The 18,396-nt window shown below is 42.5% G+C and overlaps 3 protein-coding genes across 8 annotated transcripts; all 3 read right to left on the bottom strand.

Annotated features, from left to right (window-relative positions):
• Window positions 1-2,124: 2,124 nt before the first annotated feature.
• On the bottom strand, window positions 2,125-16,533 carry LOC131220863 (thaumatin-like protein). Its single transcript, XM_058215718.1, has 2 exons — window positions 16,460-16,533; window positions 2,125-2,914 (listed from the first exon to the last, which is right to left on the bottom strand). Exons 1-2 carry the CDS (start codon window positions 16,484-16,486, stop codon window positions 2,255-2,257), a joined length of 687 nt encoding a protein of 228 aa, XP_058071701.1. The 5' UTR covers window positions 16,487-16,533; the 3' UTR covers window positions 2,125-2,254.
• On the bottom strand, window positions 6,045-7,789 carry LOC131220865 (uncharacterized). Of its 6 annotated transcripts, none has more exons than XM_058215721.1 (5): window positions 7,714-7,789; window positions 6,953-7,024; window positions 6,691-6,834; window positions 6,498-6,563; window positions 6,045-6,333 (listed from the first exon to the last, which is right to left on the bottom strand). In XM_058215721.1, the coding sequence occupies exons 1-5, from the start codon at window positions 7,729-7,731 to the stop codon at window positions 6,322-6,324; spliced, it is 312 nt and encodes a 103-aa protein (XP_058071704.1). In that variant the 5' UTR covers window positions 7,732-7,789; the 3' UTR covers window positions 6,045-6,321. The 6 variants fall into 6 exon arrangements, with proteins under 6 accessions (XP_058071704.1, XP_058071706.1, XP_058071705.1 ...); XM_058215723.1 differs by having other exon boundaries at window positions 6,510-6,563; XM_058215722.1 differs by having other exon boundaries at window positions 6,045-6,329; window positions 6,510-6,563.
• On the bottom strand, window positions 15,711-16,486 carry LOC131220864 (thaumatin-like protein). The gene has a single exon (XM_058215720.1). It carries the CDS (start codon window positions 16,484-16,486, stop codon window positions 15,806-15,808), a length of 681 nt encoding a protein of 226 aa, XP_058071703.1. The 3' UTR covers window positions 15,711-15,805.
• Window positions 16,534-18,396: the final 1,863 nt, after the last annotated feature.

The following is an 18,396-nucleotide window of genomic DNA, read 5'->3' as shown; positions in this document are numbered from 1 at the left end:
ATCCAAAGCTCCCGTGGACCACATAAAATGAAACAATGAGAATACATATTCCAACCGTTGAAACCTACCGTGATGTTTCTACGACATCTAGTCCGTTGATAAGGTGAGTCCTACATTGATGAAGAGACAAAACAAATATTAATTTGATTCAAAACTTCCGTGGCCCCTCAAAAAGTTTTGAACGGTAGGCATTCAATCCCTACCATTTCCTGTGGTGTGGTCTGCTTGAGCTCATATCATAAATGAACTGGAGAAACGTATGTTCGGAGTGGATATAACACGTACGTCACGATGGACCCCACGGATCTTAGAGCTCAGGAATCTCCTGCAATCACGGATGCGTCGAATGATCACTTGCGCTCGCACGTATGTTTGAGATGTGTGGATGCCATCCAACCCGTCCATTATACGTGCCCCCCAATGTTAGGCTTACAGGGTAAAACGCAGCCTGATTCATAATTCAGTTGGGCCACGCAACGGGGGACATTGGGGAAGGGGGCCCCACCATAGATACGTCTAGATGGAATGCGTGTTTCAGTGTCGTGTATATACCATCCAACCTATTAATCAGGTAATCCCCACCAGGAATAAAGGACACACCCAAAATGATGCCGTAACAAAACTCGTGTGGGCCACACCTCGTGAATTGTAAGATTTAAGGGTGATTGTAGTTACTTCCTGTGGTGTGTCCCACTTGAGTTTTGAATCAAGATGATTCATGATCTGTACAGTAAACATGAGGAGCTAAACGAGTTTCACGGTTTCGATTCCACATAAACATCACAGCGGGGCTCCACACAGTTCAAACGTATGGTAATCACTATATGTCCGGACGTATATGACCATTCCCACATAGACACGTGTAGAGCCAACCTATCCAATCCAATCTCTTAGTCAGGTGGACCAGAGTACTTAGATCTTATGCTAACAAATTAGAGAAAATCAATCTGATCCACCCATCACGTGGGCCCACCCAACATGTTGGTCAGACTCTCAGCTGTTTGATGGTTACAATGGTGATATCTTTGAAGAATCTGAATCGTCCATCAAGTGTGCACACCGTTAAGACGTACTGTACCAACATTGGAGGTCGGAGCAGTGTATAATCCTCCGGCCTGAGAGTGTACAGTACCTTCGGTCATTCGGTGTGTAAAGGTAAGCCGATGTCCACTAATCCAAACCGTTGATAAAATGGGAAATCACTATCGAATGTTCTAAACTGAAAATCTGCTGGATTGGAAGATCCTATCCATGGAGTAATTGACCTTTGTTTTCTGTTGAATGAGAACCGTTGTTGTATCTTTTTTCCTAACCGTTACATGGTTGGCAACCCATTCAAGGGTTATGGCTTTTCCCTCTGGAGGCGTGGTCTACTCTTGGATCCATCATACCAACGTACGGTTCAGATCCCTCCGCAATGTGCCCAACTTGTTCAAATTTAAAACCGAAACTGTACGTGTAATCGCTCTTGGCCCGGTTGATGTGTATGGGCTGTCAATGGGCCGGGCTTGCTTATTGAGATCAATTTCAGACTAGTCCAGCTTCAGGTCGGGCTTGGGCTGGGATAGTAGTCCGGAGGAGTGGGCCCAACTTTAAGAGCTAGGCTCGTTTATGTGCGGTCCGACCTCACCCAATAAGGTGCAGCCTTTAATGTTGGGCCCACCTTGATCTATGTATTCTAGATCCAATCCGTCCATCCGTTTTACCAGATTATTTTAGATCATAAGCCCAAAACTGAATCAGATCCAAATCTCAGGCGGACCATACTATAGGAAACAGTGGTGAATAAATGCCCCACCACTAAGAGCTTCCCAATGGGCACGTTAATGTTTTCATCATGTTTATTTTCCATCCAACCTGTTGATAAGGTTACAAAAGCCTAGATGAAGGGAAAAAACAAATATAAGCTTGATTCAAAACTTTTGTGTGCCACAAGAAGTTTTTAATGGTGAAACACTACTGTTTCTACAATTTAGTTCCTTAGATTTGGATCCGCTGCATTTTTATGCTCATGTCTTAAAATGATTTGAGAAAACGGATGGATGGTCTTAATGTCTATCACACATCATAAAAAGAGCGCGCGCACACACACACACATATTAAGTGATAAAGATCATCAGTACATGCAAAAACATGGGGTCATGGGCCACATGATGGGACCCATTTTATTTCACTAGCGTTTTGAAACCTTACATCTGATTTCAAAAGATGTTATTTTTTGGTTCTTAACATAGCTGAGCCCAGAGAGAGGGTTTCATGGACAAAACACAACCCTATAGTTAGCACCAGATGGGCAAGTAAACGTGCTGGATTTATCATCCTTAGGATAGCTATATGCATCTGGGCAACGGGTCTTAAAGAACCTAGAGTAGTCAGTGGGCCCACATGACCCACTATTGCAACAGTACTGATCTGTCTTAAAAACCGTACATGGGTTGTTACACCCGCCCGGGGCCCGCAGCTGAGCTGGACACTGACCGTTGATATCAGCCGCACATCTTATGCCGCGTGTGCAACCGCCAGATACAGGGCTGAAGTCCATAGGGATGTTGAAGCCATCAACGAGCGATATATCGAAGAAGTCGAGGTTGTTGAATTGCCGGAGAGCGTACTCGGCCAGAGTGTTCGGTGGCTGGCCGAACCCCTGGCAGCGGAGGAGTCCGCCGCAGTCGCCTGTCTGGCAACGGCCTCGACCGTTAGCATCGAAGGTGCACCCGGTCCGGCCCCAGATGCGGGCCCCAGCCGTGCCCGGGCTTACGTTGATGGTCCATGATTGGCCCCGGGCTAGCTGTTGGCCCCCACCTGGGACAGCTGCGGTCCAGACGGTGAACGGACATTGGTTTCGTATCTCGAAAGTGGCTGCATGGGTGGAGGTGGTGAGGAGAGGGAGGATGAGGAGGAGAAAGAGAGGGAGGTTTGGGAGAGACATGTATGGATCTTCCAAAAAGATGGGCCTAAATGTCCTTCTCTTTGTGTGTGGGTGTTGGGCTTGTGAAGGTGGTGGGCTTTTATAGACGGATAGCTGGGTTAGGTTTACTAATCGCTCGCGCATTTATAGCCGTACATACTCACATGTGGGTACACTTGAAAATACAAAATAGTGTGAGATCTGAACTTTTCATAAGGTTGGAAATAATACTCAGATCATTTTATTAAAGTTTCAGACAATTCAAATTTTCAGGTGGGCCACAATGTACTAATTAATAATCAATGGCTACTATTCCTTTTTGTAGCGTTTTGATATGCTGTGGGCTACCTGAGGTGTGAAATGGATGGTTTTCATACCAAGACACGTGTGAAGTTAGCGAAAAATAGCCCCACAGGACCCGTAACGAATGAATTGGATCATGGAAATTGTACTGTGAGGATGCTGGGTTTTGAAGTAGTATACATCTCCACACGGACGCACGTGCAAATATGAAACGCGTGTGTGAGATCTGAACTTTCCATAAGGTTAGAAGCAATGATTAGATATTCGGCGTTTAAAAAAAGAAGAAGATAATTTTGATTTAAAGTCCGCTGCAACATGCAAAGTATATCGACGGCTGGGATTTATTTTTTCTAGCCGTTCATTTGTTTTGACATGTTGTGGTCCACCTGAGGTGTGAAATGGCCTAATTTTTCTGCAAGGAGATCTGAACGCTGTAGCTCACCTGATGGAAACCTCAATCTCACACACGTGACACATCGTGACACGTGCCTTCGCGTGGATGTGGACATGCAATTCGCGAAAAATCAGCCCCACCTAACTAATGGTGGTGGAATTTACTGTAGAAATTTGGAGTGATTGTGTTGAATTTACTTTGGTGGGGCCCACCTGACCCTTAGTGGTGGAAGAATACAAGATAAGATTTATGAGGACCGGAATCCTCTATTTTGTTGTAGGAAGAGCATGCACCACCTCATGCTCACCATAACTTAGCTTGATCTACCACCGGTAAATTCATTCGGTGTGGTCCACATGAGTTCTCGATCATTCTGATTTTTGGGATGTTTCTTTATCCTGATGGGTTTCACCTTATTAGTGGGTTGGATGTCGTCTAAACATCACGGTGGACCCAAGAATGTTTCTATGGTGGGCGAACCATCCCTGCTTTTCAATTTATTGTGGCCAACCTGAGTTTTTTATCAGTCTGATTCTTTAGCATGCCTTAACATGAGTCGACTCAAAGAATGGACGGATTAGATCTCACACGAAAATCTTGGTGGGTCCACACGGAGCTTGGGTGTTTCACAATCTTCCTCTGACAATTGTTGTAAGGGATTCGGGTCCGAAATTCCCAACGAGCCCGTGTAAAAAGAGATTTTTGGAATCCCACCGTGTCGGGCGATGGCCCACTTAAGAGCTGTTTGTTCTAATGGACGGTTCGGATCAGCAGCACATTGGCAGATAATAATCATAATAATCAATTGAGAATCGTAGGATAGTATTCCGTCATTGAAAACAGGCAATTGCTGTTACCCATTTGGTTGCAAACCCTGATCTGACAGTTATGACTTTACGTCATCGACAATCCATGATCAGATCAACTAGTTAAACGGTCCGGATCACTATTGATGTGCCCAAGCACCTACTTTATATGAAGAATCGATGGTCAAGATCGTCCAATAGGTTCGATTCTTTGGACGTTGACAATTGACGCTGGGACATACTAGTTGAAAGGTCCTGATGACCATTGACATGTTCGTCCACCTCAAGCATACCATACATCAGCTTCTAGTGGGCCCACCAACAGAACAGTCATAACCATCTGTTTCAGCCGTCGAATTTGGCTTTGATCAATTTCTTCTCAACGGTGCATTAAACTGCCAAAAAAGTAGATGGTTAGGACCCTTCAACGAGGGTGATTTTATTGGATATTCTCCACCCACTTTGGACGGCCTGGATTTAAGTAGATGTATGCAGTGAGTCAAGTCTAGCCCACTATCTATTTATATTCGTTCCAACTTGACGAAATTTCCAAACGTTGATACGATTTCAAGAGCTTTTATACATCCACACGCGCGTGTATAAGGCAGTCATCAACACGCCACTGAATGTGCCAGGGTGGCATACGGACATGAGATCCAATCCGTCCATCAAGTTAGTCCTACCTTTTCAATTCATCTACATAAAAAAGTAGACTAAATTCACTCATAAGGATGGCCCAAGTTGATCAAATAAATGGACGGACAGAAAAACATGGGCAAGTTTTTATGAACTGACTAATACGTTTCTAAAATAAGAGGAAAGGGGGCTAGCACTAGTCTCATGAGCCCTAACCCTAACCCACAAAGGGGTCCTCCCCGAGGCTTTGGACCCACTTAGCCAGAAAGGTGAAGCCTGTAAGGCAAAGATTTAAATGGACATAAGTTTGAAATAATCTAATCTAGTTGGATGTGTCCCATTATATAAACGGTCTAGAATGTCCAAACATGACCTGAATGTACTAAGCATTTTAAGCTATTATGCAGGGTAAATGAGAAACGCTATCAAGTGTCTTTACACTATTTATTTATTTTTTCTCTGTTTGAATGGCTAGTGTTTGCTCAATTCTATCAAACGACACTACAAGAAAAGGGGGTTTTAGCCTCGGTTCAAAACTGTGGCTAAAAAAGTTAAAAACTGAGGCTAAAGCCTTTAGCCTCAATTTTGCCTCAATTATCCAAACCGGGGTTGAAACCCCAGTGGCTAAAGGCTTTAGCCTCAGTTTTAGTAACCGAGGCTAAAATGACTTTTATAGCCTCGGTTCTTTAAGTGAGGCTAAAAATCCTTTTAGCTTCAATTTTCTCGAAATGAGGCTAAATCAAAATTTTAGCCTCCATTGTTTTCAACTGAGACTAAATCCAAATTTTAGCCTCAATTGCCTCCAACTGAAGCTAAATCTATTTTTAACCTTGGTTCTCAACAACCGAGGCTAAAGCCTTTAGCTACAGGAATTTCAGCCTTGGTTATCAACAACCGAGGCTAAATTCAAGCCTCAGTTACAAATTGAGGCTAAAAATATATATATATATTTTTAAATATTTATTTAAACTACTAATCCATTCATTCAATCCACTCATGAAACAATCAATCATGAAAGCCACAATACCAACAAAATAGTTAACAACAGTCTATTTAAAGTTTAACTCAATCAAACTGTTACACAACATTAGGTTCCACAAATAATACAAAGTTATGGTCGCGCCTGTCATCATCGCTGCCATCATGCTTGGCAGACCTTGAGATAACACTGCCCGTCCATCTTCTGCTGCTTCCAGGCCAACGTCATCATTGCCTCCACCAACATTCTTCATTCGAATTGTGCGTAGCAGGCCTTGCAACCTCAACAGGTAGCTCTAGCCTGCTGGCTGCAAGACATGAAATGAAACTCTCAAACAAAAAATGAAATGTAGATGGATGTGTGTAGGGAAAGGAAAGAGAGTAGAATTGAGAGTTGGAAGTGTTGGAAAGGAAACCCAAAAGAAGGATCTGATAATGAATGAGAAAACAGACAAGATGTGGATTATAGTACATTCTCACTGACCCGGATTTGCTTAATGCAGCGGACCTCATCAGGTCCATGTTGCAGACTCTTAGCCTATAAAAATTGATAAAAACCAAGATGAGGCAGGAGAAATAAACTTATGCATTGTAACATAAGACTTTTATCCTATGAAAGACAATGCATCATAAGATATTCATTCTTCAAAAGCAATTGATATGACCTTCTTTTTCTGATCCAAGCTATGCTTTTCACAATAAGCCTTGTGCTGAAAAAACTTGCCTCCACCAGTCTTCACATCCATGTGCAGGCCAACACATTTAGCACAAGTAGGATGAAATGCAGTTTGACAGTCATCATGATTACACTGCAAGACAGTTGAAGGTAGGGTGAAGCAAAGCAAACAGCATAAAGTCTACCTCTCATTTTTGGAGTCAAACCTACAGAATTTTAAAGAAGAAAACAAATGATTAAGCAAGCCAAACCTTTATGCAGACACCGTGTTTGCGACGGCAAATGCAGCAAACAAGCAGGTCTCTTTCCTTTGAAATGGTCTCCTGAGGTGAATCATTTAATATAGTGGAGATATTACATGAGAATGTGTAATGTTTTCAAAGTAAATTAAAAATAAAATAAAATAAAATTGCATGAGTAGTTAAAACTTCAAATTAGAACAGTTCTACATACAAGAACCATGGCATATGAAATAAACTTCAAGTAAATGAAGGAAGCAGCATCAAAAAGAATCTTTTGGGAAAGCAGCGTTAAGTTTAAAAACACAGTTACCATTCCCCCAACAGGATTTGGTTGTCCCCTTTTAAATGTTGACTCTAGCACCCACTACAATAGACCGAATTGTTCAGTCTCAGGTCAAGTCGCAACTCGCCCTGTGTTGAGGGTGATGCATCATGTAACACCGGATCAGGTCTTACCATGTATCAGGTACCGTATTGTACATCACTGATATAGCAACCTGGATCGGGTTGTTTTGGGCCGATACAGCCGTATAATTAATGGGCAATACCAGCACATATCAAGCGATACGTACCCATTTCGGATGATACTTGTAACCTTGGTTGCACGGGACTCAGCTAAGTCCTAAAACCTTGCTACGAACACATGTATGCAATTAGTGGATGGTGCTTATATGCATACATGATACTTGTACAGGTATGCATGGATGGTGCATGATGGGTACAAATCAAGGGCACATGAACGGAGAGAAAATAAAGAGTTTCAGTTGTACCGGGAGGAATGCCAACATATAGCTCGCCTTCGATGTTGAGTGGGTGAATGATTGCTTCTTCCAGGACCTCTTGAAACCTCTTGAAATCATAAAAACACAAACACACACACAAAAGTACTCCCGAAGTACTAGAGTTTACACTGTGGGCCGTCTGACTTTTCTATCTGAATGATTTTTGTATATTCTATATATCTATATATATATATATATATATATATATATATATATATATATATATTCTATTCATATATATGCTGGATCCTGAATTGTGTGTGTAATGCCGGTGCCATGGACGATTCTAATCCCATGATAACTTGTTTAACTGCATGTGATAGTTATTCAATTGCCAGTGTAGGGAGACGGATCAAGCCCACCGCTTTCAGTTCATGCACTAGATCATCTCTTCATGCTAGTACAGTTATGTGGTCACTTTAGAGATGCTTCAGCATTAGGTGCAGCTTGTAGCTAGTTTGATATAGTTTGATATAGACTTCCTCAAAGATGTTCTAGGTATCCTGCAATTGCAATAGGACCTTTCCGAATGCTCTAATTATCACAACTGAAATTGTTTAATTGTAAGATCTATAGGTGGATCATGACTACACTGGATGGAGTTGACTTTTGATTTATAGTACTTGGCCACTTATCTAATTTGTTGAATTTATTTAAAAAATTAAAATTTTCACAAGTCATCATCATCTCTAACAACCCCAAACTTGTCGCAAAAGTTTTTTTGCGACGAGTGTTGCTTATTTGTGATGGTGTTGTTTATCGCCAATTATGTTTCAAATACTAATTATTTACGACGATATATTGTCGCTAAATATAACTTATTTGCCACGGGTTTACACGTCGCTATTGCATATCATAAAACATCACTAAATATGAAACTCATCGCAAATAAGGACGTTTTGTGACAAGTCATCCTTGTCATTAACAACCTAAACCTTGTTGTTAAAATTCGTTTGCGACAAGTGTTACTTGTCGTCAATTTCGTCATAAATACTAATTATTTGCGACAGTTTAATAAGTTGTCCCTAAATATAGCTTATTTGTAATGAGTTTACACGTTGTCATTACATATCATAAAACATCGCTAAATGTGAAACTCATCGCAAATAAAGACGTGTTGCGACGAATCCACTTATTGCTAAAAAAATCATAAATTCGTTGCGAAAGCCAACAAGTGTTGATCATCTCCAATTTCTTCACAAATACGATGTCACAATTTCTAATTAGTGACAAAAATGACAAGTCGTCACCAATGAGTTAATTATTTGCCATGACCTAATAAATTATCGCAAAATATTAGTGACGAGTTGACACGTCGCCATTACATATCACAAAACATGGGTAAACTTGAAACTCGTCGCCAATAAAGACTTTGTGCTATGAGTCTATTCATGACTAAAAATTCTAAATACATCACCAAATACTTTTGTCAAAGAGTGTTGGTCATTGTGACTTATGTTGATTTATTTATTAGCAATATTTTTTCATGTTTGAATGAACTAATCAAACAAAATAACATGGTATTAATCAATATTCACCATCATCCATTGAAATATAAAAATAATTTAATTTAATTAAAACTAAATTTATAATTATCCAGAATACAAAAAAATACATGTGTCCAAATTGTCCAATAAAAATTAATAAAAATAAAAATAAAAGAAATGTACATCCTCGATAATGCGGTGGGGCCCAGGAAGATAACACCAGTCTGTAGGAAAATCTGTAAAATAATTAAAATAAAATATGATTAGTGACTATTCTATACTACTTACATATATAATTTAAATATGACATTCAACTTACTACTACGGTTCTGATTGGGGTTACTGTGATAAGAGGTACACACCATCTCCTCCAACTGAGCCTGTCGTGTCTGTATATCATTTATCGTCCCTCGCAGGACCTACACTTCAGTCCTAAGCCCAATCAACGTTGCCTCTACCTACTTAGCCCTCCTCGTAGCCTTATCCACATCAGCATGACTACGATGGGTCGATGCAGGCACCTCTACACCCCGGTCAATTCGAGGTCTCACCCAACCCGCTCCCCAAATTTGTCCACCTTTTTCCTATTGTACTATAACACCCCGGGTTTTTGGGGGCCGTGTAGGAACTCGGCTCCCGAATTCCCAGGTGCCATGGGTGCCCTAATGGGCTTCAGATTTTAATTACATTTGGATGATCTCATAAACAATGGAGAGTTTAGCAAGGCATGAAGCATAAGTAAGTCATAAAGCAGTATCAAGTGCCACTAAATATAAAAATATCCAAACCACAAATCCAAAATCATCTAAATAGGGAACTAGTCCCACCCATACATGACCCAAAGTGACTAGAGCCCTGACCCATACCCCGCGGTAGCCCGAACTCAGACTAGAAGGATCCGCCGAAAGTCTGGAAGCAGGGAAGCTCCTCTACCTCATCCATGCTCACCCCGCTCAGCTCGTCGAGCTCCACCTCACCTGCATCTAATGACGTGTCTGGTTGGTGTTTTAAAACACCGTCCCAGAGTGGGAGTGAGTAGCTAACTCAGTGGGTGCCATTAGCCATAAGTTACATCAAATAACAATTACATGATCAATTTAATGAAAAGCATAAATTCACACATCTCTAACTAATCTTGTTAAATACGTATGCTTGAATTATGGTATGATGCATAACCTCACCCACAACACTCCTTCAAGAGACTTCGTCTCACGGTCGTGCATGACCAACACTCCCTCATTGCGACCTCAACTGTCAAGTCGCCAAATCCTAGCTAATGCGATGCATGAATAATGTTAACCGAGTATTTAGATAATTACATTCATCCAGCGGGTTGGGAAAACTAGTACACTCCGACGATATCAATGCCCTCATCCATTTGCGAGCCTAGGACCCAGCGATCCTTGATCCCATCGGGGTCCCCACCCTCGATTGCAAGCACGTGGGAAGTGCTGAAAAACAGAATCGCTCGCGGTCACTACGGGGAGGCTCCCGCAGTTCGGTGAGATTTCTCCAATGACAATTAAATTAACTAACTTATTTTTCTAAATGACAAAAATACCCATAAGCCTTTTCTTCTGCACTTCTTAGACATAAAAAAATCTGTGCATACACAATGATTGTGCGAAGTCTCTCACGACTATATGGCAACTTGGGATCACCAAACATATATATATATATATATATATATATATATATATATATATATATATATATATATATATATATAAGTACTCTCGTTACAAAGCAAGCATGAGGTCGAGTTGTGTGGGCCCCACCGTGATGCGTGTCGACCATCAACACCGTGCATTTGATGGGTCCCCTTTAAATTATGAGATATTCCAAAAATCAGCTGTATATGGAACTCAGGTGGGCCATACCATCTAAAATCATGTGAAGACACCGTTAAAACATATAAAAGCACTTAGTGGGGCCCACTTGAAATTTCCATGCGTTTGAAACTTGGTCTAAACCCTCATCCAAGTGGGACACACATAATGGATGGGCTGGATTTGCAAACCACATCTCGGTGGGCCCAAAAAATGATTATGAATGTTTTAATGGTGCACGGCCCCTCCCCACTTCTGTATGTGGTGTGGCCCACACAAGTCATGGATTGACTTGATTTTTGAGACCTAGGCCCACGATGGAATGGTGCATCTGACTGATGGGGTAGACGTTCGAAACGCATCACGATGGGGCCCACACAGCTCGGCCTTATGGGACGAACTCGTGAGGTCGAGCGCATAGTACCTTTTCTCACACACACACACACACACACACACACACACACACACACACATATATATATATATATATATATAAAATTTTAAGAAGAATCCCGTCCTTTGATGGATGGTCTGAATTCAAGGCTCCCTGGTGGCCTACCTGTACACATATTTGGCATTGAATAAAATAGTATATATTTTTTGTGGGGTGGTCGTCCAGGACCTGCTGCCCGTTTTGGACGGCCCACCCATGCGCAGCTCGCCTGGCTTTTTTTTTCTTCCTTCTGCTGAGGCCCACCTGCATTTGTGTAGGGCCCATGACCAGGCCAGCCCATCAGTTTTGGGTGAGGGCCACCTACATTTGTGTAGGGCCCATGACCAGGGCAGCCCATTAGTTTTGGGTGAGGCCCACCTGCATTTGTGCAGGGCCCATGACCCGGGCAGCCTACACGCTGGCAACGTGGAAACAACTTCTGTTGCAGACTATTTTTGGAGGCCATTACCGGTCCTGCTTTCAGCCCAAACGTGGTTCCTTTCCGGCCATTTTTCGACCCCCACCAGTGCTCAACCAGAGGCACGGTGGCTGCCACCTTCACCGTCCAAAAATGGCCCGAAACAGGGTCGTTTTCTCCTCCTTTTTCGGACCATTTTCAGCCCATGTTGCAGCTCGTTTGCATGTTGTTTCTTAAGCCGAGTTTCAGCACACAGCTGGGGCCATTTTCATGCCATCGGCTTGGCCACAAACAAAGCCCGTACTCAGGCCGGATCGGCCTTAAAACAGTGCCTGAACGCAGGCCGCCTTTAACTCCAAAACAGGGCCCGTTCTTGGCTCTATGTATGGTTCCTGCTGATTGGTGTTTTTCAGCTACGAACAGGGCCTGTTTTAGAAGGCTGTATGTGGCGTGAGCAGGGTGTGATGAATCTTTGTTTTGAGTTCATTTAGAGTTCCAACAGAGTGGAGAGAAGGTTCTTACTTGCCTTTTGTCATAGAGTTCGAGATAGAGAAAGAAGCCTGGAAGCCCTGCTTCCCTTCTCTCTCTCTCTCTCTCTCTCTCTCTCTCTCTCTCTCTCTCTCTCTCTCTCTCTCCCTTTTCTTTTGTATGTATGGTGATGATGATGAAGAGGTATATGGTCCCACACTGACTCGGCTCGGTCCGGTTTTCACGGACTGAGCTGGGGAAGTGTGCTTCGAGCTCACCAAAGACGCACTCTGCTCTCTATTTTATCCCTCTTTTCCTTTCTTTTTCTTTCTTCAAGTGTGGAGTCTGAGAGAGCTGAGCCTCCCTTTTATAGGCAAGGAGAGGAGAGGCAGACGGCTGGGTTTAATGCGACCTAAGAAGACAGCGGTTGCGTCGCCGCCCTCCCCACCCTAAAAGAGGAAAGCCTCGTATGCTTCTTTCATGGCCCTGCCTAGCCATTTCTGGCCATGAGAGGACCCGCCCAGCTGTGCTTGTGGAAAGCTTGGGTCCATTGGTCCATGGGGAGTTTGCCTTGCAAGAGAAGCACTCTGGGGTCCCTTTCCTTTGAATCCTAGCCACATGATAAGGGAATGGACGGTTGGGACCCAAATCCCAAGTCCCTATATGTGGGGCCGAATCCCTATACCATTTGGGTTGGGCGGACCCCATGAGGAGAATGGATGGCTCGGATTGTCTGGAAAATGACTATGGTGGCCCACTTTGAAGTTTAAAGATAAATGTTTTTAAACAGGGTGTTGGAGGGAAATGTGTTTGAGAAATTGTATTTGAGTTCGGTCAAACACTGTTTGACCACAGGTGTTTGTCCAATGCACATCATGCATTAGTGGTTGGGGTGTACATGCATCTAGTTTTTGAGGCCTATCACAACTCTGGTGCCTTATCTGCCGTGATCAATTGTCTTGGGAACCCTTTATATGGGTCCTGGCCTGGTTTGGGACGCATGTAAGGCCCAGGTGGGCCATATCATACCATTCATCTTTAAGTTCTCCAAATGAGTCGCACATGACAACATGCTCCATGTGCAATCATCCATCTTCAAGCATTCCATATGTGCCAATGTGTTATGTATGACAATGTGACACGTGGCACGATCCATCTTTAACACACCTATGTATCACATTTTTCTTCTTGTAAAATTATCATGAAACTTTCTTCTTCTTCTTTTTTTCCTCCTAAATAGCATATTTTAAAATAAATTATTTTTTTTCTCACCATTTTTTAGAGAGGGCATTTCTCAAAAAATACCATTTTTTCCACAAATACAAATTAAAATGAACTTAAGGAATTTATAATATTTGTTTTCAGGAGTTTTTTCTATAATATTCTAAAAAAACTCAAAATTTGAAAACCGCCCAAAAAAATTACAAGGCAAAAGAATTGTCCGGAATGAGATTTGTCACTATGGTTGTGTCCTCTTGATGGCATAGAGGCAAATTTCATTGTCCGCAATTTCTCAGCCAACGAATTTGTTAGCATTGACAATATGATCACCTGAAATAAAAATACAACAATAACAATGAGATAACTATTACAAGATATAAATATATATATATATATATATATATATATATATATATATATATATATATATATATATATATATATATATATGGAAAAAGGTACTATGCGCTCGACCTCACGATAAGCTCCCGTGAGGTCGAGCTATGTGGGCCCCACCGTGATGCGTGTCGACCATCAACACCGTGCATTTGATGGGTCCCCTTTAAATTATGGGATATCCCAAAAATCAGTCGTATACGGAACTCAGGTGGGCCATACCATCTAAAATCATGTGAAGACACCGTTAAAACATATAAAAGCACTTGGTGGGGCCCACCTAAGTTTTGAATGCTGCTGAAACTTGGTCTGAACCCTCATCCAAGTGGGACACACATAATGGATGGGTTGGATTTGCAAACCACATCTTGGTGGGCCTAAAAAATGATTATGAATTTTTTAATGGAGCACGGCCCCTCCCCACTTCTGTATGTGGTGTGGCCCACACAAGTCACAGATTGACTTGATTTTTGAGACCTAGGCCCACGATGGAATGGTGCATCTAACTGATGGGGTAGATGTTCGAAACACATCACGGTGGGGCCCACACGCTCGACCTCATGGGATGGACTCGTGAGGTTGAGCGCATAGTACCTTTTCCCATATATATGACAAATTAATAAATGATTTTCTAATTTTGAAAATATTAGTTATCAAATGATTTTCAATTTTAGGGATAAGGACCAAATTCCCTCTTAGCAGTGTTTACAAGGTCAACTGCACCTTTTAATTTATTAAGTTTTATTATAGTCGCCCCATGTCTAATAAATAGCCTCATCTACACCTTTTGTGCATTAGCTTTTTCTTTACATCCCATATGAGAAGGCCTATATGCTCATGATGGGGCAACTTATTAGATGGATTGAATGTCATAGACACATGAAAGGTTGGAGGTTATTTCTGGTTGGCCCTTGTAATTTCCTATAGTCTAGCCAATTGCAACTTACCTATAAGTCTAGCTAAGCAGGCATTGAGACCTTCTCATTGAAAAGAAGAAGAAGAAGAAGAAGAAGAGTAATTCTACTCTAAGTTGCCCTTGATTTTGTTTTGTTTTGTTTTGTTTGAGAGTCCTAAGATGTGTATATGAGATCGGCTCTGTCCGATTAAAAAATCAAGTTGACCATAATTCATGTGGGCCACATTAAGAGAAAGTTAGAAGAGAGACATCTACCCTTGCTTTCTACAAGGCCCACCGTGGTAATTATACGAAATCCACTCAAACCATTAATAGATGCCACAATAAGGGTTAGCCTTGGGGCCCAAATTAAGGCCCATCTTGATTCAAATGAGCCACACCAAGGAAAACAGTTTGGATGGTGAGATTTTTCCTATATATTGTTTCCAATCACGTGGTCCACCTAAATCATGGATGGGGCTGATTTTCAAGCCCTAAGTCTAGCATAAGGTGATACACCTAATGGTTGATGGTTGTGGTGGATTTAACATTAACACTACAGTGGAGCTCAACCAAGCTATCACTCCTTTTAAAAAGTGACATTGAACAACTCCTCTCCGAACATTTATTAATATTAATTAATCTAAATTAGATGGGTGTGTGCATTTCTCATTTAAAATATTCCAATGTCTTGAAACGCTGACAATAATACCATGATAATATCATTTTTAGTGTATCTTTTGTGTTTGTCACACTGAGAGGAATGACAGGGAACTTGCACATGCAAATTATATTGCTACAGAAACCAACAGCCATAGTTATAAAATAAGCTCGCTAGTTATTTGTCTTTGGAGAAACCCAAAAGAGGATTTCAAAACATCTTATTTTAGACATACATGATATAATCGTCCACTCTCATAAGATTGAGATCTTTCATGGGCAAAACACAACCCTATAGTTAGCACCAGATGGGCAAGTAAACGTGCTGGTCTGATCGTCCTTAGGATAGCTATATGCATCTGGGCAACGGGTCTTAAAGAACCTAGAGTAGTCAGTGGGCCCACATGGCCCACTATTGCAACAGTACTGATCTGTCTTAAAAACCGTACATGGGTTGTTACACCCGCCTGGGGCCCGCAGCTGGGCCGGACACTGACCGTTGATATCAGCCGCACATCTTATGCCACGTGTGCAACCGCCAGATACAGGGCTAAAGTCCATAGGGATGTTGAAGCCATCAACGAGTGATATGTCGAAGAAATCCAGGTTGTTGAATTGCCGGAGAGCGTACTCGGCGAGAGTGTTGGGCGGCTGGCCGAAACCCTGGCAGCGGAGGAGTCCGCCGCAGTCGCCTGTCTGGCAACGGCCCCGACCGTTGCCATCGAAGGTGCACCCGGTTCGGCCCCAGATGCGAGCCTGGGTCGTGCCTGGGTTTGCTGTGATGGTCCATGACTGACCCTGGGCTAGCTGTTGGCCGCCACCTGGGACTGCAGCGGCCCAGACGGTGTATGGGCATTGGTTTCGGATCTCGAAGGTGGCTGCATGAGTGGAAGTGATGAAGAGAGGAAGGAGGAGGAAGAGAGAGAGAAAGAGTGGGAGGTTTGGGAGAGACATGTATGGATCTATCAAAAAGATGGGCGTATATTTGTAAAATGTAGGTGGGCGTTTTTTTCCCGGTGGAGGATTGTTGTGGGGGTGGTGAGTTTTTATGGATCGATGGCTTTGTTGACTTGTCTTTGTTGGGGCCCACCTGATGTAAGCGGATTGCTTGCTGCTTCCATCACAGGGAAAGGGATTGGCTACTCCCCCTGCCACTAGCCAATGTCTAGTGGTCGGTTCTCTGTGTGCCCCAACATAATGTATGTGTTTCATCCATGCCATTCATCCATTTTTCCAGATAATTTTATTTTATTAAACCAAAACTGAGGTAGATCAAAATCTCAAGTGGGCCACACAGGGTTGATTGAACTCTCACAATTAAAAAATTCTTGGGGCTACAAAATTTTTAGATCAAGCTGATATTTGCTTTTTACCTTCATCCAGAACTGTATGATCTAATCTACAGTAGGCCCTAGGAGGTTTTTAATGATAGACATTCAATCACTATTGTTTTCCCATGGTGTGGTCCACCTGAGATTTTGATCTACCTCATTTATGGGTAAAAGCATTAAAATGATGTATAAAAATGAATCAACGGTGTGGATAAAACACACAAACCATGGTCGCCCATAGAGCACCGACCGCTAGCCTCCTGGGTAGTGGCAGCTGCAGGTAATCCGCTTCCACTTTGGTGGGACTCACCTGACTTTGTTGACTTGACTTTGGTGGGGCCCACTTGCGTCTCAACGGTGAGAAAGCAAGAGATTTATGTAGTGGTGTGCGAGAAATGATCCAGTGCTCTCAAAACCACTGTACGTTATAGTGTTCCTAGTTGGTTTGATGGCAAATAAAACATCACAGTGGCCCTGGGATCGTTTCAACGATGGGCCTCATTGCCCCACTGTTTCCTGTGGTGTGGTCCATTTGAGCTTTGGATCTGAATCATTTTTGAGCTCATGCCTGGGACAGAAAAAAGGATGGAAGACATGGATTAAACACATACATCACGGTGGCCACACAGAGCTTGCTTCACATTGTGCAACAGGGATATCCCTATGCCGGGTGCTGCTGCAGGTAATCCGCTTCCACTTTGGTGGGACTCACCTGACTTTGTTGACTTGACTTTGGTGGGGCCCACTTGCCGGTGAGAAAACAAGGGATTTATGTAGTGGTGTGCGAGAAATGATCCAGTGCTCTCAAAACCACTGTACGTTACAGTGTTCCTAGTTGGTTTGGGACACTGGGACAGTCCAACCGATGGATCTGGGCTGTCCATTACGTTTACTACAAATTTCTTAAGCTAGCACGTGAAAATGGATCTGATGGGAATATTGGACCGATCTGATTAGAATCCTATGAAATGGATGGTCAAGATCGTTTATCGTCAATAGGGCTAACCAACCATTAGAACCATCTATTACCTGAGGTCCATCTTGGCTAGCTTGTGGTTTAAAAGAATCACATTTTTCAAAGAATCCTAATTATCCCATCCACGCTTGTAAAACGGATGGCTTTCAAAGAGAGGGCCCCCTTTGGGACTGATAGGATCATCCGATTTCCGTGAACCTAATGGACGGTGTAGATCGATCAAATGGATTTTTATTTTTATTTTACTAATTATCCCGATAATCACTCGCTTCTCATTACAATCCTATGTAATCGTTCCAATTTGGGCTTGGTGGACACAGCACCAATGTCCGCAATGTGGAAAAGCTCTGTGGCCCCCACTATGTGTTTTATCCACGCCGTCCATTCATTTTTCCAGATCTTTAGATGGAATGAGCAGAAAAATGGGCTGATCCACAGCTCAAGTGGACCACACTAAAGGAGGCAGTGGGATAATGACACCCATCGTTGAAATTTTCCTACGGCCCACCATGATGTTTATTGGCCATCCAACCTGTTCACAAGTTCACGCAAACTTG

Source organism: Magnolia sinica, chromosome 12, assembly GCF_029962835.1.
Source record: "Magnolia sinica isolate HGM2019 chromosome 12, MsV1, whole genome shotgun sequence".
NCBI lineage: Eukaryota > Viridiplantae > Streptophyta > Magnoliopsida > Magnoliales > Magnoliaceae > Magnolia > Magnolia sinica.
This window is presented reverse-complemented; position numbering and strand designations above follow the sequence as displayed.

Bases quoted from the DNA above. Each gene is read 5' to 3' on its own strand.
- LOC131220865 (XM_058215721.1), bottom strand. The intron at 6,835-6,952 runs GTTTGGCTTGCT...ACTGTCTTGCAG, and splicing joins AACACGGTGTCTGCATAAAG to TGTAATCATGATGACTGTCA. The intron at 6,564-6,690 runs GTCATATCAATT...CAATTTTTATAG, and splicing joins GCTTGGATCAGAAAAAGAAG to GCTAAGAGTCTGCAACATGG.
- LOC131220864 (XM_058215720.1), bottom strand. From the start codon at position 16,486: ATGTCTCTCCCAAACCTCCCACTCTTTCTCTCTCTCTTCCTCCTCCTT.
- LOC131220863 (XM_058215718.1), bottom strand. From the start codon at position 16,486: ATGTCTCTCCCAAACCTCCCACTCTTT. The intron at 2,915-16,459 runs CTCTCTCTCTTC...TCTCTCCCAAAC, and splicing joins TCCCAAACCTCCCACTCTTT to CTCCCTCTCTTTCTCCTCCT.